This window comes from Pygocentrus nattereri, chromosome 27 (genome assembly GCF_015220715.1).
Source record: "Pygocentrus nattereri isolate fPygNat1 chromosome 27, fPygNat1.pri, whole genome shotgun sequence".
Taxonomy (NCBI): Eukaryota; Metazoa; Chordata; class Actinopteri; order Characiformes; family Serrasalmidae; genus Pygocentrus; species Pygocentrus nattereri.
In genome coordinates this window covers 10,812,404-10,840,099 of record NC_051237.1, presented here as the reverse complement: position 1 = coordinate 10,840,099, position 27,696 = coordinate 10,812,404, and the positions used below count along the sequence as shown (strand labels likewise).

At 41.4% G+C, this 27,696-nt stretch overlaps 4 protein-coding genes across 7 annotated transcripts; 3 read left to right on the top strand and 1 right to left on the bottom strand.

The window, feature by feature from the left end:
* The first annotated feature begins 3,831 nt into the window (after window positions 1–3,831).
* Window positions 3,832–13,444, top strand: rad21b (RAD21 cohesin complex component b). Of its 3 annotated transcripts, none has more exons than XM_017696548.2 (14): window positions 3,832–3,962; window positions 5,811–5,999; window positions 6,147–6,276; window positions 6,677–6,776; window positions 6,966–7,072; window positions 7,355–7,564; window positions 7,661–7,786; window positions 7,883–8,014; window positions 8,289–8,512; window positions 8,953–9,106; window positions 10,346–10,491; window positions 11,114–11,275; window positions 11,544–11,627; window positions 12,123–12,314. In XM_017696548.2, exons 2-14 carry the CDS (start codon window positions 5,856–5,858, stop codon window positions 12,312–12,314), a joined length of 1,911 nt encoding a protein of 636 aa, XP_017552037.1. In that variant the 5' UTR covers window positions 3,832–3,962; window positions 5,811–5,855. The 3 variants fall into 3 exon arrangements, with proteins under 3 accessions (XP_017552037.1, XP_017552028.1, XP_037391361.1); XM_017696539.2 differs by having other exon boundaries at window positions 3,836–3,972; XM_037535464.1 differs by lacking the exon at window positions 3,832–3,962 and having other exon boundaries at window positions 5,856–5,999; window positions 12,123–13,444.
* A 1,555-nt stretch (window positions 13,445–14,999) lies between these two features.
* mterf3 (mitochondrial transcription termination factor 3) lies at window positions 15,000–18,655 on the top strand. Of its 2 annotated transcripts, none has more exons than XM_037535465.1 (7): window positions 15,000–15,055; window positions 16,236–16,388; window positions 16,461–16,650; window positions 16,776–16,923; window positions 17,510–17,581; window positions 17,679–17,840; window positions 18,427–18,655. In XM_037535465.1, exons 1-7 carry the CDS (start codon window positions 15,025–15,027, stop codon window positions 18,619–18,621), a joined length of 951 nt encoding a protein of 316 aa, XP_037391362.1. In that variant the 5' UTR covers window positions 15,000–15,024; the 3' UTR covers window positions 18,622–18,655. The 2 variants fall into 2 exon arrangements, with proteins under 2 accessions (XP_037391362.1, XP_017548542.1); XM_017693053.1 differs by lacking the exon at window positions 15,000–15,055 and adding an exon at window positions 15,062–15,660.
* A 1,221-nt stretch (window positions 18,656–19,876) lies between these two features.
* LOC108426791 (cytochrome b-c1 complex subunit 7) lies at window positions 19,877–22,931 on the top strand. The gene is made up of 4 exons (XM_017696525.2): window positions 19,877–19,983; window positions 21,181–21,249; window positions 21,348–21,514; window positions 22,734–22,931. The coding sequence occupies exons 1-4, from the start codon at window positions 19,965–19,967 to the stop codon at window positions 22,809–22,811; spliced, it is 333 nt and encodes a 110-aa protein (XP_017552014.1). The 5' UTR covers window positions 19,877–19,964; the 3' UTR covers window positions 22,812–22,931.
* A 118-nt stretch (window positions 22,932–23,049) lies between these two features.
* Window positions 23,050–26,813, bottom strand: lrrc14b (leucine rich repeat containing 14B). Its single transcript, XM_017696512.2, has 3 exons — window positions 25,775–26,813; window positions 24,040–24,399; window positions 23,050–23,835 (listed from the first exon to the last, which is right to left on the bottom strand). The coding sequence occupies exons 1-3, from the start codon at window positions 26,677–26,679 to the stop codon at window positions 23,520–23,522; spliced, it is 1,581 nt and encodes a 526-aa protein (XP_017552001.1). The 5' UTR covers window positions 26,680–26,813; the 3' UTR covers window positions 23,050–23,519.
* Between the last annotated feature and the right edge of the window lie 883 nt (window positions 26,814–27,696).

The window sequence follows — 27,696 nt, the reverse complement described above, 5'->3', positions numbered from 1 at the left end:
CCAGATGACATACCTGTGGAGGTATGGAGATGTTTAGGAGAGAAGGCAGTGGACTTTTTAACCAGGATGTTTAACAAAATCCTGGAGAGTGAGAGGATGCCTGATGAGTGGAGAAGTAGTGTACTGGTCCCCATTTTTAAGAACAAGGGTGATGTGCAGAGCTGCAGTAATTACAGAGGTATAAAGTTGATGAGCCACACCATGAAGGTATGGGAAAGAGTTGTTGAAGCAAGGTTAAGGCAAGAGGTTCAGATCAGTGAGCAGCAGTTTGGTTTCATGCCCAGAAAGAGTACCACAGATGCAATTTTTGCATTGAGAGTGTTGGTAGAGAAGTACAGAGAAGGTCAGAAGGAGCTACATTGTGTCTTTGTGGATCTAGAGAAGGCATATGATAGGGTGCCAAGAGAGGAACTGTGCTACTGTATGAGGAAGTCAGGTGTTGCTGAAAAGTATGTTAGGGTGGTGCAGGACATGTATGATGATACATGATACATGATGATACAGTGAGACAGTGGTGAGATGTGCAGTTGGAGTGACAAATGGTTTCAAGGTGATGGTAGGGTTACATCAGGGATCAGCTTTGAGCCCCTTCTTGTTTGCAATGGTGATGGAAAGGTTGACAGATGAAGTTGAGGCAAGAGGCTCCATGGACCATGATGTTTGCAGATGACATTATAATCTGTGGTGAGAGTAGAGAGCAGGTGGAAGAGAATCTGGAGAGGTGGAGGTTTGCACTGGAGAGGAGAGGAATGAAGGTCAGTAGAGACAAGATGGAATACATGTGTGTGAATGAGAGGGAGGCAGGTGGAATGGTGAAGATGCAAGGTGTAGAGGTCATAAAGGTGGATGACTTCAAATATCTTGGGTCAACCATCCAGAGCAATGGACAGTGTAGAAAAGAGGTGAGGAAGAGAGTGCACGCAGGATGGAGTGGGTGGAGACGGGTGTCAGGGCTGATGTGTGACAGAAGGATAGCAGCAAGAGTGAAAGGGAAGGTTTACAAGACTGTAGTGCATCCTGCTATGATGTAGGGTTTGGAGACTGTGGCTCTGTCTAAAAGACAGGAGGCTGAGCTGGAGGTGGTGGAGATGAAGATGCTGAGATTTTTGTTGGGAGTGACAAGTATGGACAAGATTAGAAATGAGCAGATCAGAGGGACAGTGAAGGTGGAGCAGTTTGGAGATAAAGCCAGAGAGGCCAGGTTGAGATGGTTTGGACATGTGTTGAGGAGGAATAGTGGATATATTGGTCAAAGAATGTTGGAGATGGAGCTGTCAGGTAGAAGGAGAAGAGGTAGACCTCAGAGAAGGTTTATGGATGTAGTGAAGGTGGAGGAGGCGGTGGATAGGGCAAGATGGAGGCAGATGATCCGCTGTGGCGACCCCTAAAGGGAGCAGCCGAAAGAAGAATAAGAAGCACTACATGAAAGAGAATGGGCTGTTACAGCTATTAAGATACTCTTGTGTTATTACATGTATACACTTGTGTAATTACATGAGAGAGCATGGGCTGTGAAGGTACTATTAAGGTATACTTGTGTTATTACATGAGGCAAAACTGAAGCTTATACACATGTGTAATTACATACAGAACACTGCAGTATTCCATCTGTAACAGTGACTAAATTATTAGTAGTTACATTGTTGTTGCATATGTTGTTCACATGTAATTACACCGTTATTAGAGATATTTAATATAAAGTGGGACTATAAAAGTTATGCTGTTCATTTAGGAAAAACAAACGGAAAGGTGATTATTTAGCTTGCTTCACTCACAATCAGTAGTGAGCTTCTGTCTTTGATTTTCTTAACTAACTAGACTTAGTTAGTGGAGCACTGCTTTGTCTCATGGTTGCATTCTAGCAAATTGGTTCACCCAGTTGGGCCTTCATAACCTACCAACTATAATTATGCCCAGTGTACCTCTAAAAAACTTTACAACATGCTGCAGCATATTTGTAAATCTGAAAACTGAAAGCTCTATTTTCCAAGGTGAAAAGAGTGAACTGTTATTTATTTCTGAAACCAAGGACAAAACACGAGACCTCAGTTAATATGTGGAAGCCCACATTATCAAACTGGAAAAAAAACAAAACAAAAGAGTTGTTAAACCAAACATTTTGTTGCCATTGAAGCTTGCATTAGCTGTGCTATGGAAAGTAAGTCAGCAGCCAGCCAATGCTTGAGTAGCCAGCCAACACAAGACCCCCCCCCACCCCCCCCCACCCCAAATGCCAGGGGGTATTTCACACTCTGAGTAGAGCACTATTAGTAACAACAGACTAAGATGCAATTCTTCCTATAAATATGGGGGAACAATTTTCTAGATATAACACAGCTATGTTTTAAACGTACATATTTACACACAAAATCAGATAAACTGGTCAAAGTAAGTCTTCATGTTTTTGTTACTCAGTGGGCCTTGTGGGTGCACTGCATTCTTGGCTTTTTATTTTTAAATTTCACATCCATTCCTGGCATTCAGGCATTACAAAAAAAAGTTGTGATGGGGCAATTTAGGGCTAGCATTGAGGTAAAATAATTAACTAATCATGTGATTGAAATAGGTCTTCTCAACAGATGATTGCAATTACAATCTGGTACAAAAAACAGCTTCCAGGAAAGACCTTGTCCTTCAGGAGCAGAGATGGCCAAGATTCACCTGTTCGCCAAGAAATGCGTGAGGGCAAGGGTGCAAGCCCAAGCTGAATATGAATGAAAGCTGACACTGTGTTACACTTTTGTTTTGGTGTTGACACAGCTGACACTGTGTTACACCACAACAGACGTGTAACACAGCTGACACTATGTTACACCAAAACAGACGTGTAACACAGATGACACTGTGTTACACCACAACAGACGTGCAACACAGCTGACACTATGTTACACCAAAACAGACGTGTAACACAGATGACCCTGTGTTACACCAAAACAGACGTGTAACACAGCTGACACTATGTTACACCAAAACAGACGTTTAATACAGCTGACACTGTGTTATACCAAAACAGAAGTGTAACACAGCTGACACTGTCACACCAAAACAGAAGTGTAACACAGCTGACACTGTGTTACACACAAGACGGAAGTGTAACACCAAAATAGAAATGTGACAGCACAACTCTTATGATGAACTGATATGCAGATTAGACTTTAATCTTTTAAAAATAATTTTAGACACTGTACTTTTAGAAAATGTAACACCAGTGACGACAACAGCCAAAACAGTAGTTTTTTTTTACAATCTGAAGTTCACCAGATAAATTTGATTTGGGGAGAACAAATCAACCCACCACCAAAAGTGTCATTAAGCTAACATCAAAAATATTTTAATATGTTCCAAAACACCACTGACAAAAATATTCTGACAAAAATATAATATTTGAAAATGTATGAATATACCAGTTGATGCAAAAAGACCCTTTAAGCAATGACCTGCCCTGAAAGTTTACTTATTTACAATATAATACAGCGTTACTACATGTGGTTGTGTCTACACAAAGAATGGCACAAATTATTTTAAAAAAATCATTAATGCGAGAAAAGGGTCCGTGTAGCTTCTGTTCATTTGATTTTCATTTTAAAATCCAGCACTGAAAAACGAGAATATGGGTTAGTTGTCGTGTTTGATTCTGTTATTGTCAGTCGAGAAATTCGCGTACTTATTTGACTGTGAAGTCAAAGTGAATTATTCGTCGTTTGTTAGACAGTTATAAATGGTGTAATTCGCTCCTCTGAATAGTTTCAGTCCGTTTGTCTGTAAACATCATCCTGCCTTTTTAAATGAACCTCAGGGCGGGAGAAGATGACGGCGCCATTTTGTTTGTTTTACCCAGACTGTATCGTAGGAGGAGGAGGAGGAGGAGGGCTGAGACAGAGAGAGGGAGAGGGAGAGAGAGGGAGAGAGATACCGTTGCGTACATCTGCCAAATAAGGAAAGCTGCGATAGGAGCGTTTTGTGTAAGTAACGGTGAGTAAAAACATGCGGTTTGACTCAGCAGCGCGCATTTAGACTACACTCGGGCTGGAATGACGCTGCACGGCGATCCTGCCGTTGGCGAACGTTCGCGACCCTCTCGCCGCCGACTGACTGGCACGGAGCGAGTGGTTCCCTGGTTAGCTAGTTAGCTAGCGAAGCTCCCGCCAGTCACAGGGTGGATTATTACACTAAGTGCTTGTTTCTTAGTTTTAATATCCGTAGGTACAGTGGCTCCTCCAGAAAGCGCATGTTGAAATACTGGAAACGTAAAGGCTAACGTTAATGCGGCAAAGAGGTCGTGGATCTTTCTAGTACGTTGGCTGGCTAAGTTACCGTTATAGTCCTGCAACAACCTTAAGAACTGCATACAATACCATCAGTTTTTCCACTAAGTAGGGGTATTATTACTTAATAGGCTGGAGCCCAAGAAAAATCTTTGTTGATGATTTACAAGTTGCTAGTGCTGTCAGTTATGAATACCGCTGTTTTCATTACTAGGCAAGTATGATGCAGTCAGTGTCCCAGGCCTTAATGTTGCTGCTGTGCTTGACAGGTTGTCAGTCACTCCTACACAGAGTGCAGTCTGTCAGTAGCTGGGCAGTGGCAAGCTACCTTTACTGTTCTGTGCTCCAGATCCTTGGATTTGACATGAAACCATGACAAAGTGTAGAATGTTATTTTTTTATATCTTACTTTTTATGAGTAAACGTGTCTGTATATTGGGTAATCTACATGTAGAAGCCTTTATCCAGTTACTTGTGTCAGTTTATCATGAGTACACAGAGTAAATAGATAGATCACCCAGGTCCTTCTCCCATAAACATCACTGTCTTTCTTCCTGCTGATGCTCTTCCAGGCCTATAAGGCAAGCATTTTTGTTCCTGCTTGATTCAGGGTTTTTTACTTTCACACTTGTTTCATTGTGTAAAATGCATGCTCAGGGGAGTTCTGGCCAGGTGATCAGGAAAATAAGTTTTTTGGTCCAGAAAAACTCCATTACTGCTTTAGTAGCAGACTTGCGTTTTGATCATTGTTTGACCTGCTGAAGTGAAATCCAGTGCAGTAAAGTTTGATGCCTTTGGTTAGATCTGACAAGTTAAAACATGCCTATACAATTCAGAATTCATCAAGAGTAACCTGACTAGATGCTCATATTCAGTATGACCGACTTCTTTTCTCAAGAAGTTTGCTGTTCATGAATAAGCATAGGGGCAGTCATGGGCTGGAGGTTAAGGAACCAGCTTTGTGATCAGAAGGTTGCTGGTTCGATCCCCAGAACTGACAGCACATGACTGAGGTGTCCTTGAGCAAGACGCCTAACCCCCAATTGCTTCCCGCCTCGGATTGGGCTGCCCACTGCTCTGGGCATGCATGCTCACTAGAGTGTATGTGGTGTTTCACTTCACGGATGGGTTAAATGCGGAGGTGAAATGTCCCCGTTGTGGGACTAATAAGTGTCTCTTAATGTTAATTTGATCTGGATGGCTGCAGAAGTCAGGAAGGTTTTAATGCTTAATTGCTGGTTGTACTGCAAGTATAAACTAGCTACACTGAACAGAAGTTTGTTTTTTGAATCAGGTTACATTTGGGCTCTTCCTCATTTCATTCCTTCTTTAATCCTGTCATTGATTCAATTGATTAATGTTCCACATAAGTACAAAGCTCTTTATCACATGAAAGACTGGAAGACTTTACCTTTGCTCAGAGCTGGTTCAATACCTATGAACACAAACATTTGTCCTCTACTGGTTATCTCTGTTTAGCTCTGTTAATGATCAGGGGCCTCAAATCATCAACTGTCTCACATAACATCTGTCTCTGAATTGCAGGTTTGGCGTCCCTCGCCACCTCACTTGTGAGAAGGTGCTGGGACGATGTTCTACGCCCACTTTGTGCTCAGCAAACGTGGGCCGCTGGCCAAAATCTGGCTGGCGGCCCACTGGGATAAAAAGCTGACCAAAGCACATGTGTTTGAGTGCAACCTGGAGAGTAGTGTAGAGAGCATCATCTCTCCAAAGGTGAGTGTAAAGTAGTTTGTAAAGTTGTAAAATGCAGAATGTCAGTCAGTTCAGACTTAACTGTAGTTAAATATGGTGGTAACAGATTAATGACTTTATACTTAGTTTGCAGCAATTTTTTTTTCTTCACATTGTTTTTTGGTTTAGGTAAAAATGGCTCTGCGCACATCTGGTCACTTACTGCTGGGTGTTGTGCGGATCTACCACAGAAAAGCCAAGTACCTCCTTGCTGACTGCAATGAGGCTTTCATTAAGATCAAAATGGCCTTTCGTCCAGGTATGAGATATTTCAGGGGAAAACCTAAAATTGCTTACATGGAGTTCACAAAAAAAAGAATTAAATAGTCCTTGACATACTGTTCATACTGCAGCATGATCAGTAACAAGAAGTCCTTGCATGTGTTATAATTAAAGTCTATTGTGCGACATCTCAGCAGGAACTCTTTAAGTTATGCATTCTGAATATAATTGTTAGTTGAGGATATTTATCTGATTAGACCCTGTTTATTGTATAGAGTTCCTTTTTTTTTGCATACATTTGTAATTTTACATTTTCCAAAATGTTTACATTTGCTGTGCATTTGTTGTCAGTATTGTATGAGTATGAGGCATACTCTGTAACATCTTCACTTCAGAGATGTTGTGCTAGATTACCTTGAAGTTTCCATTTGACGCAGGGGTTGTGGATCTGCCTGAGGAGAACCGAGAAGCTGCCTATAATGCCATCACCTTACCTGAGGAGTTCCATGATTTTGACCAGCCTCTGCCTGACCTGGAGTGAGTGTTTTGTCCCACCTCAAACAACTTTGGGGTCAACTGTCCTTGTATGTATAATCCTGGCAAAAATGTGTTCAGAAGAATTTTATCGGTCTGCTGATGTATCTCAGTTATATTATTTTTTTGTCATGGAGACTTTTTTTCTTTTTGCAATCAACCCTTAAAATGTGTCTGTATTATTTATTGCAGCGATATTGATGTTGCCCAGCAGTTTACCCTGAATCAGTCTCGTGTGGAGGAAATCACAATGCGTGAGGAGGTGGGCAACTTGAATTTGCTGCAAGAAAATGATTTTGGTAAGGGACTTTTTCATTCATTCTTTTTAAAAGTAGTTGCTGAGAAAAAGTGCTGAGGAAAGTGTCATAAAATTAATCTTCATGGAGCTTCAAGGTTTATTTTGTAGCCCTTGTAGCTGTAAAAAAAAAAAATAGGCCGGTAACTACAGGAGTTTGATGAATTCAGAGTCAGGGGCCAAAAGTACACTTTTATATTGCAGTATAATTTTTCTCTCCTGAAAGGACTTTTAAAACACTTGAGACAGTCAAGTTCATAAAACAAGAGTGATTTCTGTTCCACAGCTGATTTTGGAATGGACGACCGAGAGATGATGCGAGAGGAGAGTGCATTTGAGGTGGACATTATCCATGGAGCTTCTGCTTCGAACCTGCTGCTTGAGCCAGAGTCTGGCAGTGGGCAGATGACTGATAAGTCCAACCACCTGGAGTACGACCAGTACAAAGATGATTTTGGAGACAATCCTATGGAGAGCAGTGAGGGTGGCATGCTGGGTAAGTGGGCCATATTACAGATGGAATGGCAGTAATAACTAGTTTGTGACTGTGAGTCATAGTTTTAGCTGTAGCCTGCTGTTTTTCCACTTACAGTGGACAAGCTCCTTAGTAATGAGGATGGGGGTGGCATTTTTGATGACCCTCCTGCCATTACTGAGAGTGTCATGATGCCTCAGGATCATGGAGGAGATGACGATGACGACTTTGACAACCTGTCCCGTAAGACATCTAAATTATATTCTTTAGTGAATTGTGTTTAATGTCTTCTATTACAACAGCAGTTGAGAATGTAACAAGTGGATATATTGTGTATAGCAGCGGGAGGTCCAGACAGTCCAGACTCTGGGCCTGTGGAGCCGCTCCCAACCATGACTGACCAGACGGAGCAGACCACCCTGGTGCACAACGAGGAGGAGGCTTTTGCCCTAGAGCCAATTGACATCACAGGTCAGCTTGGTGGGACCATAGTGTCTGATAGATCCCAGACTGTAGTCTCTGTTTGTAGTAAAAAATCTAAGTACTCAATAAGACAAATGTTAGGGTCTAGCTAAAAATAAGAATGTCGATACAATCAGAATGTCTGTGTACAATCAGATCAGCAACATTAGTGTTTCTCAGCATTCTGTTAATTGCAATTTATACATGATTGTCATAAGTATTTGCACATTATTTCTAAGATATACCTACAACCTCTTCCCCATTGTTTGTTTTTTTGTCTCAGTGAAGGAAACCAAAGCTAAGAGGAAGAGGAAATTGATTGTGGACAGTGTGAAGGAGTTGGACAGTAAGACTATCCGGGCTCAGCTGAGCGACTACTCGGATATTGTCACTACTCTGGACCTGGCTCCCCCTACAAAGAAGCTGATGATGTGGAAGGAGACAGGAGGGGTGGAGAAGCTATTCTCCCTGCCTGCTCAGCCTCTCTGGAATAGCCGGCTGCTTAAGGTTAGGATGAGTCTAGAGAAAGAGCTAGAACTAGGACGAACCAAAGGATTAGAATAATATAAGTGACAGGGAGCATTGTCTCTCTCACGGAATTTGTTAAGGGCTTTTTTTGTCTTGCATTATTGTCTCCCTTATTGAATTGTATAGTGTGTTAGCACAAGAAATTCTGATTTTGAGGCTGGACAAAATCCTACAGCTGTGCAGCGGCCATTAATGCCAATACTAGGCACATTGCTTCATCTGGCATTCTGTTTTTTTTTTAACGGATTTTAGCAAGTTATCCGTTGTTTAACATTGTACCTTTGTTCAACAGCAAACTAATTAATTGATTTTTCTGTTGCATGTAAGTGCAGCAGGTGTGTGTTGAATCAGCTATTGGCAAATGTAAATTCTAAAAGTGGCTGTGAATTGCCTCTGAAGTTTGTGCTTTACTGCTCCAGATGTTCACACGGTGCCTGACCCCTCTTGTGCCAGAAGAGCTGAGGAAGAGGAGGAAGGGTGGTGAGGCAGACAGCCTAGATGAGTTCCTCAAAGACCTGGAGAACCCTGAGGTGCCCAGAGAAGAGGTACAGACACAGCAGAGAGACATTATCGGTAAGAAACCAGCTGGCTTTTCTCTCAGTAAGCTGCTGTCCACCAGCATATTTGTGGATAATTACTGACCTCACTGTGAAGTGATACTTCATGGAAAGTAAATCACAATTTCATTTCATCCTTTTGTAGCACTTACCTAAACTAAGCAAAGAGAAGTGTATGTTTTCATAGTGGAATAGAAGTTGATCTTATTAAAGACAGACAGCAACTGGTTTATCAATAATGGTTTATGAAGTGCATAAGGTGAAAGCCATACAAAGGTCCAAAAAGAGGGACTTCAGAGTGGCGTAGCTGGCTGAAAGTCCTGAAAGTGGTACAGTTTTCCATTGCCAGAAGTCCAAGAGAGCACAAATGACTATTTGCAAAATTAGGACACAGTGTAAGAATAAGGAATAATTGGAGTTTTCAAATTATGCAAATAATTTAAAAAAACAACAAAAATGGAGATACAAAGTTTTTGCTTGGGCATGATGATATAATGCCTGACACATACTGTCTTGTTATCATCTGAAGGATGAAGTTTTGGATTAAACTATGTGGAAGACCACACACACAACACTTAACATATTGTAAAGCCCGTTTATTTAACAAAAAAACATTTTAGTGTACTTCTCTATGTGCTTCTAAATTTTCCTTTGCATTTCTGAACATTTTTTTCTGTTGGGATAAGTGTTACGGATGCAACCTTACCAGGTTGCAACCTTGCCTGAGCTGAAAGTTTGACGCACATAGTAACAGTGGCTAAGGGCGGTGGCACTTTCACGAACGATGCAGTATTGCGTGAGGTAGCAGTTTGAAAACACAGGCTTGATGTATCTGAGAGAAAACATGTGTTGTCCTTCACTCTCCCAGACAGGCTGGTGCTGTATTGTAGGGGAGATTGAGACAGCTGGTAGGAATTGGCAACTGCTGACATGTAGGTGATAATTGATACCTTCTATTGGGTAGTTCCTCATTCATTCACAGCATTGCAAATAAGGTGCTAGACGGCAAGACAAATACAGGTGGTCATTTCTTAAAGCAGTCAGAACATTTGAAATGCAAGACAACTGAAGCATTTACAATTATTATAAAACCAGTGTACACAATTTTTAGGTTTGTCTCTGTAAGATTACTCTGATGCTGTATTGCAGAGTTGTATTAAACACTAACCAAATGTGTGTACCAAATATGTAAATATGCATTTTTTCTCATGAAACATACTTCAATTAATTCTGTCCTTGGCATGTGTGCCCTTAGACCAGACCATCCTAGAGGAGCCGAGTGTGTTGCAGGCCTCTGCCATGGAGGGCAGTCGTACCACCTTGGACGAGTCAGTCATGCCTCCTCCTTCTGGCCACCGCGGCCAGAAACGAAAGGCACAGGACACAGAGCCTGCCTTACCTGTGAGTTCCACATCTACCTTTCAGATCTGTTCTGGAGGAAGGACTCCCAATCTCAGGCTTTATTCACACTGCAGGTTCAAGTCTTCTACCTCAGATCTTTACTGTAAATTCTGCAAACAAACAAAGTCACTGTTTATTAACAAGTGTACAAAGTAAGAATGTGTTCTTTTAATGTCTGTATTACAATGGCAGTAAGAACAGTGCCCCAGTGACATACAATCCATGCAATTCTATCTGATCTGGTTAAACTGAGTTGTGTATCCAGAAATTGAAACAACATACAAATGAATAGTCCTTTTGCCATTTAGTCTACAAAAAATCTTGCTGAAATCAGATATGCCAAAAACTCAAACCTAAGACATAATCTCTCAGTTATGGCTTTAATTAAAAACATTTTGTCAGTTTCAAACCTGTACTTTGGAGTTGATGAACTTTCCAGCATCAGTTATTAGTCCAGATATGACATTACATGTCTAAACAGAACCTAGATTTTTTTGCGTAGTTTTACAGATGCTTTGGATTTGCTGTTAGATGCAGTTACATGTAGATGCAGTTTCATTGGCCAAGAGTGGGAAAATTAGACAGGCAGCTGATTGCTTTGTGTTTGTGTGTGTTTGTGTAGATGCTGGAGGATGACCGCTCCTCTATCGTGTCAACGCGACTCAACATGCAGCAAGTGGAGCTCCCTCCAGAAGAGCCTCCTAACATCTCACAGCTCATTCCTGAGCTCGACCTTCTTGGAGAGAAGAGCAAAGACAAGAAAGATGATGATGATGATGAAGAGGTGAGCATAATTTCTGCATCAAAAAATTTGATACTTCTCCAGTCTCAGTAGAAAAGTGACACTTTTTACCCATACATTCTTTGGTAGTTTGGTTATTGGCTATTTTATTCTGCAGCGCAGAAGAATAACAGGAAGATGAGTGCTTTGTTCAGATGGAAGGTGTTTTGGCAGGTTTTTTATTTGTCAGTCCTGTCAGGTAGTGGAAGATCTCTTACGACAATTCTTTGTTGTCTGATTAGATTGAAGCTTGTGCCTTTATGCTTTGCAGGAGGAGGAGGGCCAAGGCGGTGACCAGGACCAGGAGGAGAGGAGATGGAATAAGAGAACCCAACAAATGCTACATGGCCTGCAGGTATGGCTGGAGTTTGTCTACATTCTGTGGATAATGAGCCACATCACCTAAAGATAGAATATTTCACACAGGCCTTTGAGCTACTGCATGAGAAGCTACTCATGAAGAATAATGTAAATGTATTTTTGATTCAGAGGTGTCCTGTAACTCTTATCAAGAGTGAGGATCAAATTTGGACCGAGAAGAATTGCAAAACACTTCTAGCTAAGCCACTATACCACAGTTCTACAATCAGCTGGTGGTGTATGATGTAGTATTTTCTGAAATATTTTATAAGCCTCATCTAGCCAAAAAAATCTGTAGAGACACAACAGGTTTCTCAAAATTTCCCATAATGTTCAAGCCCCATTGATTTTAAACTAAATTACACTTTTTCAGTTCTGTTTTAATTTCCTTAATTGCCTTATGTTCCTTTTCAAAATGTAATTGACTTTAAATCCCCAGATGTCTGTAAATTCTATTCATTTCCTTCCTCTTCATATGTGCTGTGTACAGAGGGTGATTGCCAAGACTGGAGCAGAATCGATCAGCCTGCTAGACCTTTGCAAGAACAACAACAAGAAGCAAGCAGCAGCCAAGTTCTATAGCTTTTTGGTGCTGAAGAAGCAGCAAGCAGTGGAGCTAAACCAGGCTGAGCCCTACAGTGACATCATCGCCACTCCTGGCCCCAGATTTCACATAATATAGATTACCACTCCATGCAGTTAAGTGACATTACACTGGCAGGTTTTATTCTTTTGTTGTTTTTGTTTGTATATGATGTTATGTTGATGTCCATGTGTGTTTTTAATGCAACCTACATGTGCCGTCTGTCTCTGAAGTAAAAGATGGATTTTTATGTCAGATCAGATTTTGGATCTCTTATTTTATAGAACTATGTTGCATTCACATTGCATAACTATGGACACTGCAGAGCAACAGTAGTTTGTGGCTTTCAGCACACCTTTGAAAAATGATGCTTTTAACTTTAAAGAGGTTTTATTCTGCGTCCTTTCTAATAAGTATTCACTAATAATCTTTTTTTTCATCTAACATTTCTAATTTATGTTTTTGTGAATGGACTAAGTCCACTCGTTTTGCATGCTCCAAATAGGATATGTTGCCTGACATTAAATGTTTTTTGTGCATTCTTGTTAGACTGATGGTCCTCTGCATAAGCTATCAAGTAACAACTTAAGTGCTCCAAAATAATAATAATGGGATGAGTACTGAAAGTAGTCCAGTCAGGAAAGAAGAATGAAAAGTGAGTTGATTTACCTGAGTTAGAAGCTGCCCATGTCATTAAAAGTGGAGCATGTTTTTCTTATAAGGTTTACATGAAAATGGTCATTGGTTCAGAGTTCTCAGAGCATGAATGTTATAAACATGCACCAAAGGGCAGCTTCGAATTTGTCATCCAGACAAAGCTGAAATGAGACTGATTGTTATTTACTGTGATATGCATTAGTTTAATGCTCTATTGATATTGTGCCATTTGTTTTAAACCTGTTTCTAACCCTTATCCATTGTGCAAGCACTCTGGAAAATTGTTGTTTTTGTCATTTGATGCTAGCCTTACATATGAAAAGCCCAAACATTTTAAAAATGTTACAGAAATGACAACTGTTTGTTTTTATATTCTACCTTATGTGATAAATGTAATCATGTCATGTACATCTTTTATTCAGACTTGCCTTGTAAGCTTCCATTCTGTTTATATGAAAAACTGTTGAAAATACTAAGTATTACTGTCACTTTTTGTTATTGATATGCCTGTAGCCCTGAACTGATACATATGTGTTATCTAATTTTTGTAATAAAATGTTGGAAAGAAATAATGACCGTGTAATTGTGTTAGCTGTAAATTATGCTTTTTTATATAAAAATGTAATAATAGAAAATAAGTAGGTTTGATAACTGCATTAAATTAAATTTTAATTCTGCATAATACATTACCATTTATTACATTTTTTGTGTTTATAAAACAATAATAAGAAGAATTATTATTCTATCACTATCACTGTACATATAAATCCTATCACTGTACAAATAAGTTCTCCAAAGTTATGTGGACACCTGACTGTCAAACCTATTTGAGCTTGTTCCAAAACCACGGGCATTAACATGGAGTCGCCCCCTCCTTTGTGAGTATAACATCCTTCACTCTTCTGGGAGGGCTTTCCACAAGGTTTTGTAGTGTGTCTGTGGGAATTTGTGTCCATTCAATCAAAAGTGCATTTGTGAGGTCAGGTACTGATGTTGGATGAGAAGGCCTAGCTCACAATCAACATTCCAACACTGGTATCAGGGCTCTGTGTAGCTAACTGGAGTTCAGGACACCAGACTCATCAAACCATGTTCTTATGGACAGCAGCACAGTTGCACTAAAACAGGAAAGGATCTTCCCCAAACAGATGCTACAAAGTTGGAAGTATGTAATTGTCTAATATATTTTTAGCGGCCAATAGAGAAGTGTTCACAGAACACGTTACCACTGCTCCAGAGTCCAGTGGCGGCACGCTGTACACCATTCCAGCCAAAACTTGGCATTGTACGTAGTAATCTTGGGTTTGTGTGTAGATGCTTGGCCATGGACCCCATTTCAAGAAGCTTCCAACACAGTTCCTGTGCCAATATTGCTTCCAGAGACAGTTGTAGTGAGTAATTCAAGAGGATGGGTGATTTTTATGCACTGTGAGTTTGCATGAGGTTCATAGATCAGATCCAACTTCACCCCTTGTCCAGCGGAAGAGCTGGATCCAACTTCACCCCCTGCACTTTTCAACTAGCAAATCAGAGCGCAAGAATAAAATAGCCAATCAGAGCGCAGTATACAACAAGCCAATCAGCACACAGGACCAGCCAGCCAGTCAGAGTCCAGGATTAAACCAGACAATCAAATTGAGCTGGCTAATCAGAACATGTTCAACCAGAAAATCAGATTGCAGGTTTCTAAAGCCAATCACAGTACAGGACTCAACCAGCCATCCAGACTGCACAATTCAAGTAGCCAAATCTCAACTAAGACACTAAGACTCAAGCAACCAATTAGAGGACAAGATACCTGAGGGAACAAGCAGACTCCACCAGCAAAGGGCATGATTCAGACAGCCAATCAGGGCACAGGACTCACACCTGATCAGATTGCAGGATTCAAGCATCTAACCAGATTACAGGATTGAAGAATTCAATCAGAATGCAGGACTCAGCCAGCCAATCAGACTGCAAGATTCAAGTAGCCAATCACACAGCAGGATTCAAATCAATCAGGAGTCAAACAGCCAATCAGATTGCAGGATTCAAGTTGCGTAGACGTTTGTAGCTGATCAAAGATTTTCTAGGCTTGTTGTTTAATGTAGTGGGCGCTCCAGTGCAGTAGAGGGCGATGTGCACTACATACTGGTCTGTATTTTCCCAGATGTCGGAGAGTCGTTTACTTGTCCGGCATGGTGAGTGACAGCATGAACCCAGGAAGGGCTGTAGAGAGTCAGAGAGACTGAGTTTAGGAGCCGCCGGCAGACACCGTGAGATGAGTTTTCTGACCCATTGGGCTCATTTAATCCAGGTCTGCAGTGCTGTTTATATCGCTGTTTACAACCAGCGCGAGTCGCGAGTGAGGCTGGTCGTTCGTGTGAGGTCGCTCTCGGGGGTCTCGTTAAGTGGGCGCATTTTTGACCGTTAGTCATGTTTGTTTGTCGGCGCTGTGTGCGTGTGCTGCGCTCCGCGCTGCTGTACGTTCAGCCTCCCGTCACACCGGCCTCACCTCTGCCTGCTGGAGGAGCTGTTGACCTGCGCTACAGGTCCGTAACAACCGGCCACAGTTCGGCGTCACTGCTCCCTCGGATGCCCTCAGGGCGTCGCAGGGAGAGGAGGGAGTCTTGTGGCATTCGGTACCTCACTGACCACACTGAGCAGAAGAGTGCCTCACCACACGGTCAGACGAGCAGCAGTGTCCTGCAGCAGAGCAACCATAAAACCGCGCAAGGAGAGGCCTTTAAACTGCACAGAGAAGCCAGCAGATCAGTGTCCGTTCCTGCGGCTCAGACGTTGATCGGTGTGTAGCCTTTTCTTTTTAAATGTCCTTCTTTTTCACACTGGAGTTTTTCAGACTGTTATGGAAGCCTCATTCTTCCTCAGGAGAAAAAAGAAACAGCCATTCAATAAATCATAGTAATGAAGTATGGAATTTTTTCCATAATTACGACGTAATATCTCATCATAGATCTTATTTATAAGATACAAAGTCATACTTATGAGGCAGCAGGTAGGTAATTTTGTAAAACTTTGTCATTATTATGACTTTCTAAATAGCTATGAGCTTCCATAGATTTTACATGTGATTCTTTGTTGTTCAGATCCTATGTGTACATCCCCATACCATGAAGGGCATGGTGAAGGGCACATATTTTGGAAAAAAACTTGTTTATGTTTTTTTTAAATAAAAAAAATTCAGTGTAGCTTCTAAATATTGATAATGTTTAAAATATCCATCCATTCTGCAGTCCATGTAAAAACAGCCTGTTTTGAATAGACCTCAAGGTAAAAATGAAATTCCAGAAAAGAGAGGCTATGGGCTGTTTAATGCTTCCGTTGTGTTTTGGTTTTTTATCATGACCTGATCATTTACAGATTTGGATGCAGTGCCATGTCCATCTCCATTTGAGGAGATCAGTGAGGAGGATGCCATACAGATCACTGTTCCTTCTGACCTGCCCCCTGTTACATTTACCCTGAGGGATTATGTGGACAAATCAGAAACGTTAAGACGACTTGTTGAGCTAGGTATGTCTTTTTGTTGTTAATGTTACTGTTGTGAGCTACTCTATGTGTTACTATAGCTGGGATGTCTTCCAGGCGTCAATCTGTCAAAACTAGAGCAACGGCCTAATGTGGGCTCCATGCTGGTGAGACTGGACTTCCAAGCAGATGTGGCACCACGACTCTTTTTCCTGAAAGACCTGGGAGTTGAAGACTCTCAGTTAGGCCTGCTGCTCACCAAAAACCCCTTTATACTCACAGAGAGCTTGGAAAATCTGCAGGCCAGGTCAGTGGAAGTTGCATAGTATGCTTTAGAGAAGTACTCCAATCGTAATGCTCTCAGCTTTGCTCTGTTATTAATCTGTCTTTTTTAAGTGCAGTTACTCATTTATTTCACTTCTTATGCTAAAGGGTCTCATATCTGAAGTCAAAGAAGTTCAGTTCAGAGTCAGTTGCTGCCATGGTGAGCAAAGCTCCATATCTGCTCAACTTCAGCATTAAGAGGCTGGACAACCGGCTGGGATTTTTTCAAGAGCAGTTGGGCCTCAGTGCTCAAAAGGTAAGGATTAACTTTTGAATTTTGATTTTCTGAATACATTTGCTCACAGTAAATGCGCACATTACACGTTGCAATGCTCAGTGTTGTTATTACAGAATCTCTTTTCTAACAGTACTAAAAGCTGGCCTTCTTCTGCTACTGAAACTCTGATTGAACTTTGACTTCAGTCATCAACACTTTGTGCCCGAACATACACTGTATGTCTGAATTTATCTAGACACTGCATTGTCTGCAATGATGGAGCACCATCTAATACATTTAAGAACGACTTATCACAGCATCATTACATGACCTCACAAATGCTCTTGTGACAAAATGCAGTCAAATCCTCACGGCTACGTTCTATCATGTAGCGTAAAGCCTTCCCAGAGGAGTCGAGGCTGTCACTGCAGCAAAGGAAAAACTAATAACTTTGATTTCAGAAGATATTAATAACTTTAAATTCTTTGTAGTCTGAGTTTGGATCTAGGAGTCTGTGCCATAGTGTATTTTACTCGTATTGTAATTATGTTTGAGTATTTGTTTCTACTGAGTGTTAAAGAGCTCTTTATATAGGTGTGTGTAAATGCTTATCATGTGCTTTCAGTTGCGAGATGTTGTGACTCGTCTGCCTAGATCACTGTGTGGCAGTTTAGAACCAATAAAGGAAAACTTGAAGGTATAATGCTTTACATTGCTGAGCCATTGCTGTAAACATTTTCATGTTTCTCTTTTTTTGCTGAGATTGTTGTATTGAATATGCCTTTTTCATGCAGGTATATGAACTAGAGTTTGGCTTTCGGAAAAATGAAATCCAGCACATCGTCACAAAGGTTCCAAAAGTCCTAACGGCTAATAAGAGGAAAATGACACAAGTGTTTGACTTCGTCCATAATGTTATGGGTGTTCCTCATTCCCTTATTGCAAACTTCCCACAGGTATGTTACTACTGTAACACCTCCCCACCAACCCCACCATTTTTTAAAACAAGGGTTTAAACTAGGTTTTCATTCCAACAAAACAGGAGCACACCTGACTAAATTTGAAGACTGAGACCAGTTCAATGAACGGCTAGAATCATGTGTGCTGTTGTTTCATTGGAATGAAAACCAGTAGCCACACCTGCCTTCTGTGGATAAGATTGGTTTCCCTGGTTTAAAAAATACAGACTGAGGCATTTTGCTGACGCTCTTATCCAGAGCGACTTACAATTTGATTATTTTACACAGGCAGGCCAAGGTGGTGTTAGGAGTCTTGCCCAAGGACTGTTATTGGTATAGTGTAGGGTGCTTACCCAGGTGGGGATTGAACCCCAGTCTACAGCGTAGAAGGCAGAGGTGTTAACCACTACACTAACCCACCAGACATTTCTCATTTTTTATTCTTTTAATATAAAATATTTCAATCCAGTTGTTGGAAAGAGAAGATAGCACAGTGAGATCCAAATGTGGATCCAAATGTATGTGTTTTAGTCATAAATAAGGGTAGTAAGCATATTGACATTTTTTTTCTGACTTTCATCAGGTCCTGAATGCAAAATTTCTTCGTATAAGAGAGCGACACTTGTTCCTTGAGTACTTAGGACGAGCTCACTATGATCCAGCTCATCCCAACTACGTCTCTCTGGAGCGCCTGGTGTCTCTGCCTGATGAGACCTTCTGCTCTGAAGTGGCTTTAGCTTCTCTTGATGATTTTGAACGATTTCAGAAAACTTTGTGAAAACTAAATAAATAAAAGTGATGTTGCTGATGTATTTTTGTGTTGTCAGCCTTTAGTCTGTCATTTTCAGGTATGTCTTTATATAAAGCCCCACAATTCAGAATACACAGGAAATGAGCTGTAACATCAGAGATCTGAGTTGCTTAGTAGTGTAAGCTGAGGATTGGCACACTGATACTTTAAATCCTGATGTTTCTTTTGCAATCCTTACATAATGAATCTTTTGTGAGAGATGTACCTTTCTAATCAGAGAAATATGTATGAATTGCTTTAGTGGTATTGCCCATCCTTGGAGTGAACTATTGCACTGTTTGGGTCTGTGTAAAACTGCAAGTCTCTTTAAATCACAGACGGAATTTCAAATAGCTCCATATTTATTACCACTGTCCAGAGGTAGCCTGTTAGTCTGTTTTATTTTGCTGTAATATGTACATCGAGGGGGGGTCACATCACACATCGGTCTACTGAACATAACATAAAATGCCTTGGTCTAATGTCCCTCTTGGCATCATCTGAAAGGAGATGTGAAAATTCAACAGCTCGAAACGGAGAAATCTGCTCCAAACTCCACCATAGTCGGCGCTTAGGCAGGTAACCGGTTTTTAGCCAGCTGCCCAGAGGAGAGCGCTAATGCAGCACTTTGGATCTGAAGCGCCTAAAACCCAAAGGGGAAGAAGAAAAAGAGCTTGTTCCCTAATCCCCACATCGTACACTGTGAATTGTGTGCGCTATAAATCCAGCATGAGTTTGTGCACAAGTGTCTGAATCTCAAATGGCTCTTGTTGCACATTATTTTAAACAGCCCATGTAATAGAAAACATGTTAGCCTAAAAGTTAAACAGTATCCCTCACTCCCTAGTGCAGATATGCCATTTGAATTCACTGTTATTTCCACCAATTCAGCCTAGAGGTGTTTAGCCCTGTCCTTTCGCAGTGAAGTTATAAGTCTTTCAGTCCAGGCTGCTTTTTGTATGAGGCACAATACAAGGCGGCCATTCAGAGCAGAGGTCATTTACGTGTCAGTCTTGAAGGCACATTGACAAAAACTGCATGTTTCATTCCAAGGGGCAATGAAAGGTTGAAAAACGGCCATATAAATACGAATTACAGCAGTTTAGGTAAACAAAATGACACAATGGTTACGACTGAAGCACGTAGACAACAGATGAGAAATAAAACTAGGGGCCCTTTAAGACCCCCGTTGTGCACTACGCAGGGAGAAGGAAGCGATTTAGGATTCAGCCCCTGTGATTTCAGGCGCGCCCACCCAGTCCGCTACCATTGGTCGCTGACGGCACCGTCACAGCACCCACAGTGCTTTGCTGCTCTCCCCGACATTGATCATGGCGTCGAAGGCACCAGGTAAGAAACTGGGTTATTTGTACGTAGTTTTTGTTAAACACCGGTGGAAAGAGGGTTGTCTGTTATCGTCCGGAAGGCAGGCGCAGTCTCGGCAGCGTGGTGTCTGTGCCTGTGCGTGTTTCCGCCGTGTCTCCTTGGTCCTGAGCGCGGTGTCCTCTACGCTGTGCACTCTGTCCTTACAGCTCGGCTCCCTGCCCCGCTGTCTGCCCCGCTCTCAGCCCGCATCTCGGCTCTCAGCCCCGCTCTCAGCCCCGCAGCTCGGCTCTCAGCCCCGCAATTCGGCTCCCTCCCCCGCTCTCAGCCCGGCTCGCTTAAGCGAACATGCATGAAGATCTGACTCGGCTCCAGGATGTGAGTGCTGCAGTATTTAAGGTGGAACTGAAGAAGAGCTCCGTGTTTCTGCCAACGTTTTAACCATCTAAAAATGTCTGGATTGTGTTTTTGAAATTACTAATGATTTTTCAATGTTGTTGTAGTTAATTCGTTGTAATTATTGGTGCTAATAGTCAGGTCAGCAGAAAATATTCTGTCTACTCTGCCCCTAATGTAGTCAGACCTGTTTAGACACTAGACGTTTGCTTCCTTAGTTTTGCTGTGGGTCTCTGTGGTTCATTTAACAGAAGAGTATTTAGATGCGTTTCAAGTCGCCCCCTAATGTCCTAAGGGTTGCAGAGTGTTTCAGCCATGTTGTAGCAGTGTTTAAATTATCAAAAATACAAATTTAATTCTCCAGTCACTTCACTACAGAGCAAACACTGTGTAGTTAATGGTGAATGTGTTGACAAGTGAACTGTTCTGAAGACAGCCTGTGTCACCCACAGAGATTTTGAGTGACACAGATTTCCAGAGCTTAGCTACTTTAGCACTGGAGTTCCTGTGCCAAGTTGAAGAAGCCAACTTCTGACACCAGACATGAAGGTTGAAAAATTGACATTCTCTTTAGTCGATGAACCAACCCTTCAAGTTCTTTAGTTTTTAATTAGGGTATTGGATCTTGCTGTGCCCCCGAAACCAGGATATTTATCTACTCTTTTTGACTTTGTCTAATGATGATTGTTCATTAAGAATCTTCCTCACACACATCAGTGTGTTTAGGTTTGGTCTGTTCTTCATTGAAATGTCCCTGAATGTTTCTCAGCTGGGTCAGGACTTGATCTCTGTTTGAAACATTATTTCTGCTTTCTTCTTTTCAAACAGTGGCAGGTGGCAGACTTTTGCTGGGCTTCAGGAAGTGGTACTACAATGCGTGCGGTTTCAACAAGCTTGGTCAGTAAGCTTTTCACTATAAAACCTATTAGTGTTGATGTTTGGAACTGCTGTCCAGGGTCACAGTATGAATAATCATGTAATTTCATACCTTTCAGGCCTAATGCGAGATGACACTATCTATGAGGACCATGATGTGAAGGAGGCTATCCATCGCCTTCCAGAGCGAGTGTACAATGACCGCATGTTCCGCATCAAGAGGGCACTTGACCTGTCCATGAAGCAACAGATTCTTCCCAAAAATCAGTGGACAAAATTTGAGGAGGTAAGGAGCATGTCTATGTCTCAGGGACTACTTGTAGATAGGTTCAGTCCAATTCTGTTCTGTTGGTCCTTGGTACTTGTTTTGATTATAATAATCTGGATGAAGTGCTAGAGAGAGCAGGAAAAATGCTAACCACGTAACCCTTCCATTAGGGATTGCCTAACTTATGCTTTACTGTTGCCAATATTTTGGCCCAGTAATAGTAGACTTTGTCTTTCTAATTGCGATGTCAAAGGGCCAGTAACAGTAGAATCTTTCTAATAGCCTTTTTAAATGGCCTATATTATTTTCCTTACCTTTCTCATTTAAAGAGTTTGATGTACGTAATCATCGCGTTCCGAAGAATGCCGTTAACTCCCCAGTCCATACATGGAATGTATGCTGGATTTGGTGTTATTGTGATGTCATGAGAACTAATGCATTTACATATTTGCCCATTTGGCATAAAATTATTTGGTCCCATCCATTTACATGGAAGTTGTAAGGAGTGCTTCAGCCTGGACTCCCCCCAATAACGTACAATACAGGGTGGCTAATCAGAGCAGAGGTCATTTTTTACATGTCAGTGTTAAAGCCACACTAACAAAAAAATGGGCCATTCTGTTACTGCATTAGCTCTAATGTGCTTTATTTAGAGAAGTAAAGGATCAAGTCAACCTACATGTAAGAGAACCTGCCCAGAAATCCTTGATATCTGATGCCCTTTTCAAGCCTGGAAAACAAACTGACAGAGCTGGTTGTAAACCTGAGCAATAAAACACTTAAAATACTTCATGTTGCGGAGCTATGACAATTTGTAATGTTCTAACTGTGGTTTTTATGTAGCTAGTTACTCCATCTCTTGTTTTATTGTGGTCACAGGCTGCATAGCTAACATTAATACAAAAGAAGGATGGTACAAAATGGTTCTAAATCTTTAGACCAGACAAACCAAGTATTCACAAAGTTTATGTTCAAACATCTCATAGTTTGCATTACAGTTTGAGGGCAATTGTTTTCCTACTTGAAAATGCACTTCTTTTTGGTGCGTTCTCCCTTTTAAGTGGAACCTTCTATAACATACGTTTCTGAGTGGAGAAGAGAGGACATCAAGGGCATTTTGAAAAAAGTATTGAAAAGCAAGCTTTAAGAAGAGCTTAGTACTTGAATGTAATTTTAGGGAGAACTCCCCAGTAATCAGGACTGAAAATTGCGTTTTGTGTGTCTGTCTATCCTGTAGGATGTGCATTACCTTGATCCCTACTTGAAAGAAGTTATCCGTGAAAGAAAAGAGAGGGAAGAGTGGCAGAAGAAATAAGATGCACAGGAGGAGGTGAAAGCCCTTGCTCTTTGGTGTGTTGTCCACTTCCTTGTATTTAAGATGATGTTTATCAATTGTGAAGTCCCTGTACTTAATAAATTCCTTTCTGACAAGTTTTCTTATTTGTGTTTTTTCCACATAGATGTAGGATAATGAAAGTAAATGCAGAAGTTCATTTTTAAATTTAATCTTTATTTTAAAAGCTTTGTTATACAGAAAAATGTACCCTCAAATAACTGTATTTTTGTACAAATACCATTTATAAACAAAAATATTAGAAGATTAATCCATTTGCTATCATATAAAATGTTCAGTGCTGTCTTTCCATCTTTGACATGGTCAAATCATGCTTTATGTACAGGCTTAAAATTCAGCCGTTACAAATTTTTTGCATGGAACTTTGTAATCGATATTGCAGTGCAACCAGAGTCCTTAACCATAGCTGATATATGTTTACACTCAAGATATGATTGCTTTGAATCATTAAAATCCAGTTCCTCATTGCACAGTTTAAAGCTTTAATAATAGATGTTTTCTTCACCATTGTCTCACAGTTATCTGCTCATATTTTGTAAGACGGCATGTAGAATTACAGATTTTGCTGACCTGCATCACTGAAGTTAGCTGTATGCAAGTAGTACAACATAATGATTTGCAACTCACTTTTAGGTAGGCCAATAAATAAACTTCCACAGTTCCACAATTTCACTCCCTCATGCTTTGCTCTCTACGTTCACTGACATTTGTCACAGTGTCTATAAAGTTGCCTACTACATCATTAAAGGAGCGCAGCATGGAAAGCCCAAGTTCGTTACTTGTCTCACGGATGTCAGGATCGTAGACTCCAAGCAGTGGTGTGCATACATCTACGTAACCTTTTCCAGCTCTTTCCAGGATTCCTACCAGTTCTGTTCTGGCCTGGTGGAACTTTGCATGATCATATATCAGTAGTGTGGAATCATCCAGCGGGTAAGCTGCATCTTCAGAGTAACAGTCACGAGGCACTGGCAGTTCTATATACCTGATAACAAAGGTTACTCATCAGCATATCTAATGTAGTATCCCATATTTTCAATCGTAATATTGCTGCATCATTAAGTGAATAATAAAGGGATTTAATATATTATCCAAACATGGTCAAGATTTCAGAACATACCGACACATGACATGACAACTGTTTACCTAGCCTTTTATGAAACCGCTGATTGCTATCTAGATGTTTTACCTCAAAGCTGAGTAGTCTTGTGCCAGCATGTTGAAGAGGTGGCGCAGCGCTGCTGTGCTCAGCGGGTTGCCCAGGATCTTGAGCTCCTGCAGGCCACGACAGGGCGCTATAGCGTTGGTCAGGAGATCCAAGTTGTCATCAGCCAGGCCGCACTCCTCCAGACCCAGACTGGTGAGTGTGGCTGAACACCGATGCAGCAGCTTACGGAAGGTGTTAGGAAAGAGATCAGCCACCACATGACCGCTCAGGTCCAGCTTTACTATGAACTCGCTGTGCAGGCTGTTGGCCAGGTAAGCCATGTCCACTGGGCTGAGGCTGCAGTTAGCCAGTTCTATACATTGCAATGGGGTTTCCAAAGGACTGGGCACCATGGAGAGAGATAGTAAGATGTTGCTATGTATATTATGGTACAATAATAAACTCACAGATTCATGGTTAAAAGAATAAAAAGATTTAGCATAACCTTTTTCAAGACACAACCTTCAGATTAGCTCATAAGCTTTTCTTTGTTTTATAGGCTTTTTGAATGCTATTTTTTTTACAAATCTCATAACCATATACGTAATGTGTTTCTGTTTCCACACTCAGCACTGTTTTGACTTCTTTCGAGAGACAGCTACTCAGCTGTCTGCACATAGACTTGCCATCAGGGATGTGGTCTGGCCTACTTGTAGCTTTGGCATGGAGCAGCTGTCTGCATTTTAGCAGCCAGGCAAAACAAACAGACAGCTGTCCTATCACATTTAAACCATCAAGGTGACAAGGGCTGTGGTGATGTGTTGACGCTGTTAAAAAAAGTGTTTCCATTAAAAAAAAACAAAAAAAAACTTCTGCACGTTTTGAGCACTGCAGCTGACCTTTACACTGTGCCAAAATTTCATGATGAATGGGCCAATGGCAGTGCTCCACAATAGCTTTAAATAAAGTCTCTATACATTAAAATAAAGACATACATTGAAAATTAGAAATATTTTTGCCTTCTACTGTAAAGCTGGAATTTTGGAGATACTTGTTTTTTGTTGTTTTGACAGAGACAATATGCTAACTTTAAAAAGATGTTAACTCTGCCTCTCCTGGGGTCATCCCTGTGTTCCCTGGGCCCTGTATTTTCTCATCAAGATGTCCAGAAACCAGCCCTACTTGTCATATGTTCTTATGTTGCTTTGTTGAAATTTTCTAGGAAACAACATGGCCCCATATGTTTCTGACAAACGTTGCCTCAACCATGTTTCCTCAAGTTCATTGAGGGCAGATGACATTTGAATTTGTTAACTTAAAACTAGGCTTGGTGTAGAACTATTTGTTCTGTTTTGTATTCCTGCTGATATCAGTTTGTTACTTTCATCAGCTAACTTGTTTAGGGTTGCACAAGTAACAACGACAATAAAGAGCCTCCATGCACCACACTAAAAATAGACAAAGCAACTCTTTAAAAAGTATATGAAAAGCATGTAAAAATCTAAAAAAAAAAAACTTTGGTTTGGCTCAGAAAACTAAATTTGTTTAGCTAAGTAGGTTCCTAAGGCTGCCCTTAAGGTGAGTGCACTCCTGTTGAAAAATCACCTCCTCACTTTTCCCCTATCACCTTAACCTCTTTCCGTTTTGGAGGAAGATTGAAAATTAATCTGTGATTTTGCATCAGATGGTTGAAGTTTAAAGTTTTAAAATCATTAAATGCTAAATTGGCTAGCCTGCTATAAAGGCAATATTGAAAAATAGCTTTGAGACTCCTAACCTCAGCAGTTGGCGCAGGTGTCCTGTGAGTGTGGAGAAGCCAAGGTAGAGCTCCCTCAGCTCTTTCATCTTGCTCATAAGTTCTCCCAGCACCCCCAGCAGGCCTTCGTCTGCCAAACCCAGCCTGCGCACATCCAACGCCTGTGCTGGCAGGGTGAGAGAACGCAACTGGGGGAACTGTAGCTGTGAGAACATCACCTCCAGGTGTGGCGCCTCCAGTCGCACATTGTGCACCACCTCCAGCTTCCGCAGACCCTTGGGCTCAGCAAGCCGCAGCAAGTAGAAGAGGTTCTTGAGGGCCAGTGAGTCCATGCGCAGGCCCACGCATCGCACCTTGAGAGGACAGTGCCTTACCAAGACGAGAGCCTGGGTCACAACTTCATAGTTCCGTCCAGTGACAAAAGCATCAAGTTGGACATCCACCTGCAACTCAAAGGCGGACGGTGCTGACTGACCAGCCTGCATGGTCACCAAGGTCTCATAGCACATGCGGGTGAGTAGGTCAGTGCGTGCCCAGCGACCCAGCGTCTGTCTGCAGGGGCATGCCTGGTGTTCAATGTCCTGCAGGCCTGTCAGATCCACCACTCGCAGAACTTTGGAATACATTGTCGGAGCATGGAGGACATAGTCCCTCAAACCGGTCAGCAAGGCTGTGAGACAGAGCTTGCAGGTGCGGGAGGTGAGGTCTGTCTGGCAGTCCGGCGTTCTGCCCAGAAGCCTGCGCAGGTTGAGCTCTGTGAGAGGCCACATTGCAACCAAGTCATGGAGCACGTCCGCTGCCTCCTGCAGGTAGCTGGCCTTGAACAAGATAGGATACAAGTCATAAGACAGACAGCTGAGGTTCTTACCGGCACCTGGGCCACTCAGGACAAAGCCTTCAGCGGCTAAGAACTTCAAGCTCTTCATGCCTCTTCTCAGACTCTCTTGAGATCTACCCAAATTTTATTGAATGGTGTCAGCCCTTTGGCAAGGTTACTGAAAGGTGTTTTTTCAGCTTTCGCTGTGCCAGCATGTGTGTGAGCGTGGGATATGTGGATTTGTGTGCCGGAGTGTGACAGTGAGGAGGTGGTAGCTGAGAGGGGTTTATTTTTAGAAGCAGCTGTCTCGTGGCCTCAGGCACAACCTGGCTAATAGGCAGGAGTTCTGTGTGGAACTTTGAATAGCAGGACACATCTCTGACATGTCTATCCTTGATAAACACTGAAATGATAAACACTATTCTGTGAATGTACTCTGTGTGCTACATACTTACTTACAAATGCATTGCAGCACTGCTGAGTGGGCAAAGAATGTGACTTGATGTTCTTCAACTAATTTTACTGCCAGAAATCTCTTGTTCTCAAAAATGATGCAAGTGTATATCAAGTGCCAAGTGCTTTACCCTGTAAAGTAGTGCCACAGTGGTTTCTAGAGTGAGATTTTCTAGTTTAAAGACTAAGAAAACCCTCTTCTAATACTGTGAGTTCTATGATGCTGATCAAAAGAATACAGCAAAACATGACAAATATGATTAATGAAAAGGGTTTGCAGTTTGATATAATTTCACTGCCTGCTCAAGACTTTTGAAGATCAATACGTTCCCTGACGAAAAGATGAGCTTTGCAATAGGAAATACAGGGGCATGACTTGTTACACATAGGTGGTTAAAGCAGTGTTGTACCTTGTCTTTTTAATTAGAGGGTCTCAATTCAGACAGGTTCAACAGCAGGACCTTCAAACAGCTATTTTACAGCCACTATATTTGTAATGTATTTCCTTTTTCATGCATATTTTTTCATGCGACAGTTAGTACAGTATTTTCAACATATTACTATACACTACAATAAGTGCACTACCCATAGTTGTATTTGTTTTTGGACATTAGTATCCAAAGTAAAAAACAAAAAAGGTTTTCAAATTCACAAAAACATTTCTGGTAAAAAT

What these genes read in the sequence shown, in the direction of transcription:
- rad21b (XM_037535464.1), top strand. Translation starts at nt 5,856, where the DNA reads ATGTTCTACGCCCACTTTGTGCTCAGCAAACGTGGGCCGCTGGCCAAA. An exon ending in AGAGCCAATTGACATCACAG is followed by an intron (nt 8,015 to 8,288) that starts GTCAGCTTGGTG and finishes TTTTTGTCTCAG; the next exon opens with TGAAGGAAACCAAAGCTAAG. An exon ending in ACAGCAGAGAGACATTATCG is followed by an intron (nt 9,107 to 10,345) that starts GTAAGAAACCAG and finishes GTGTGCCCTTAG; the next exon opens with ACCAGACCATCCTAGAGGAG.
- mterf3 (XM_017693053.1), top strand. Translation starts at nt 15,291, where the DNA reads ATGTTTGTTTGTCGGCGCTGTGTGCGTGTGCTGCGCTCCGCGCTGCTG. An exon ending in TTGGAAAATCTGCAGGCCAG is followed by an intron (nt 16,651 to 16,775) that starts GTCAGTGGAAGT and finishes CTTATGCTAAAG; the next exon opens with GGTCTCATATCTGAAGTCAA. An exon ending in TTATTGCAAACTTCCCACAG is followed by an intron (nt 17,841 to 18,426) that starts GTATGTTACTAC and finishes GACTTTCATCAG; the next exon opens with GTCCTGAATGCAAAATTTCT.
- LOC108426791 (XM_017696525.2), top strand. An exon ending in GTGCGGTTTCAACAAGCTTG is followed by an intron (nt 21,250 to 21,347) that starts GTCAGTAAGCTT and finishes CATACCTTTCAG; the next exon opens with GCCTAATGCGAGATGACACT. An exon ending in AGTGGACAAAATTTGAGGAG is followed by an intron (nt 21,515 to 22,733) that starts GTAAGGAGCATG and finishes TCTATCCTGTAG; the next exon opens with GATGTGCATTACCTTGATCC.
- lrrc14b (XM_017696512.2), bottom strand. Translation starts at nt 26,679, where the DNA reads ATGAAGAGCTTGAAGTTCTTAGCCGCTGAAGGCTTTGTCCTGAGTGGC. An exon ending in CACCTGCGCCAACTGCTGAG is followed by an intron (nt 24,400 to 25,774) that starts GTTAGGAGTCTC and finishes CATGGTGCCCAG; the next exon opens with TCCTTTGGAAACCCCATTGC. An exon ending in CAAGACTACTCAGCTTTGAG is followed by an intron (nt 23,836 to 24,039) that starts GTAAAACATCTA and finishes CTTTGTTATCAG; the next exon opens with GTATATAGAACTGCCAGTGC.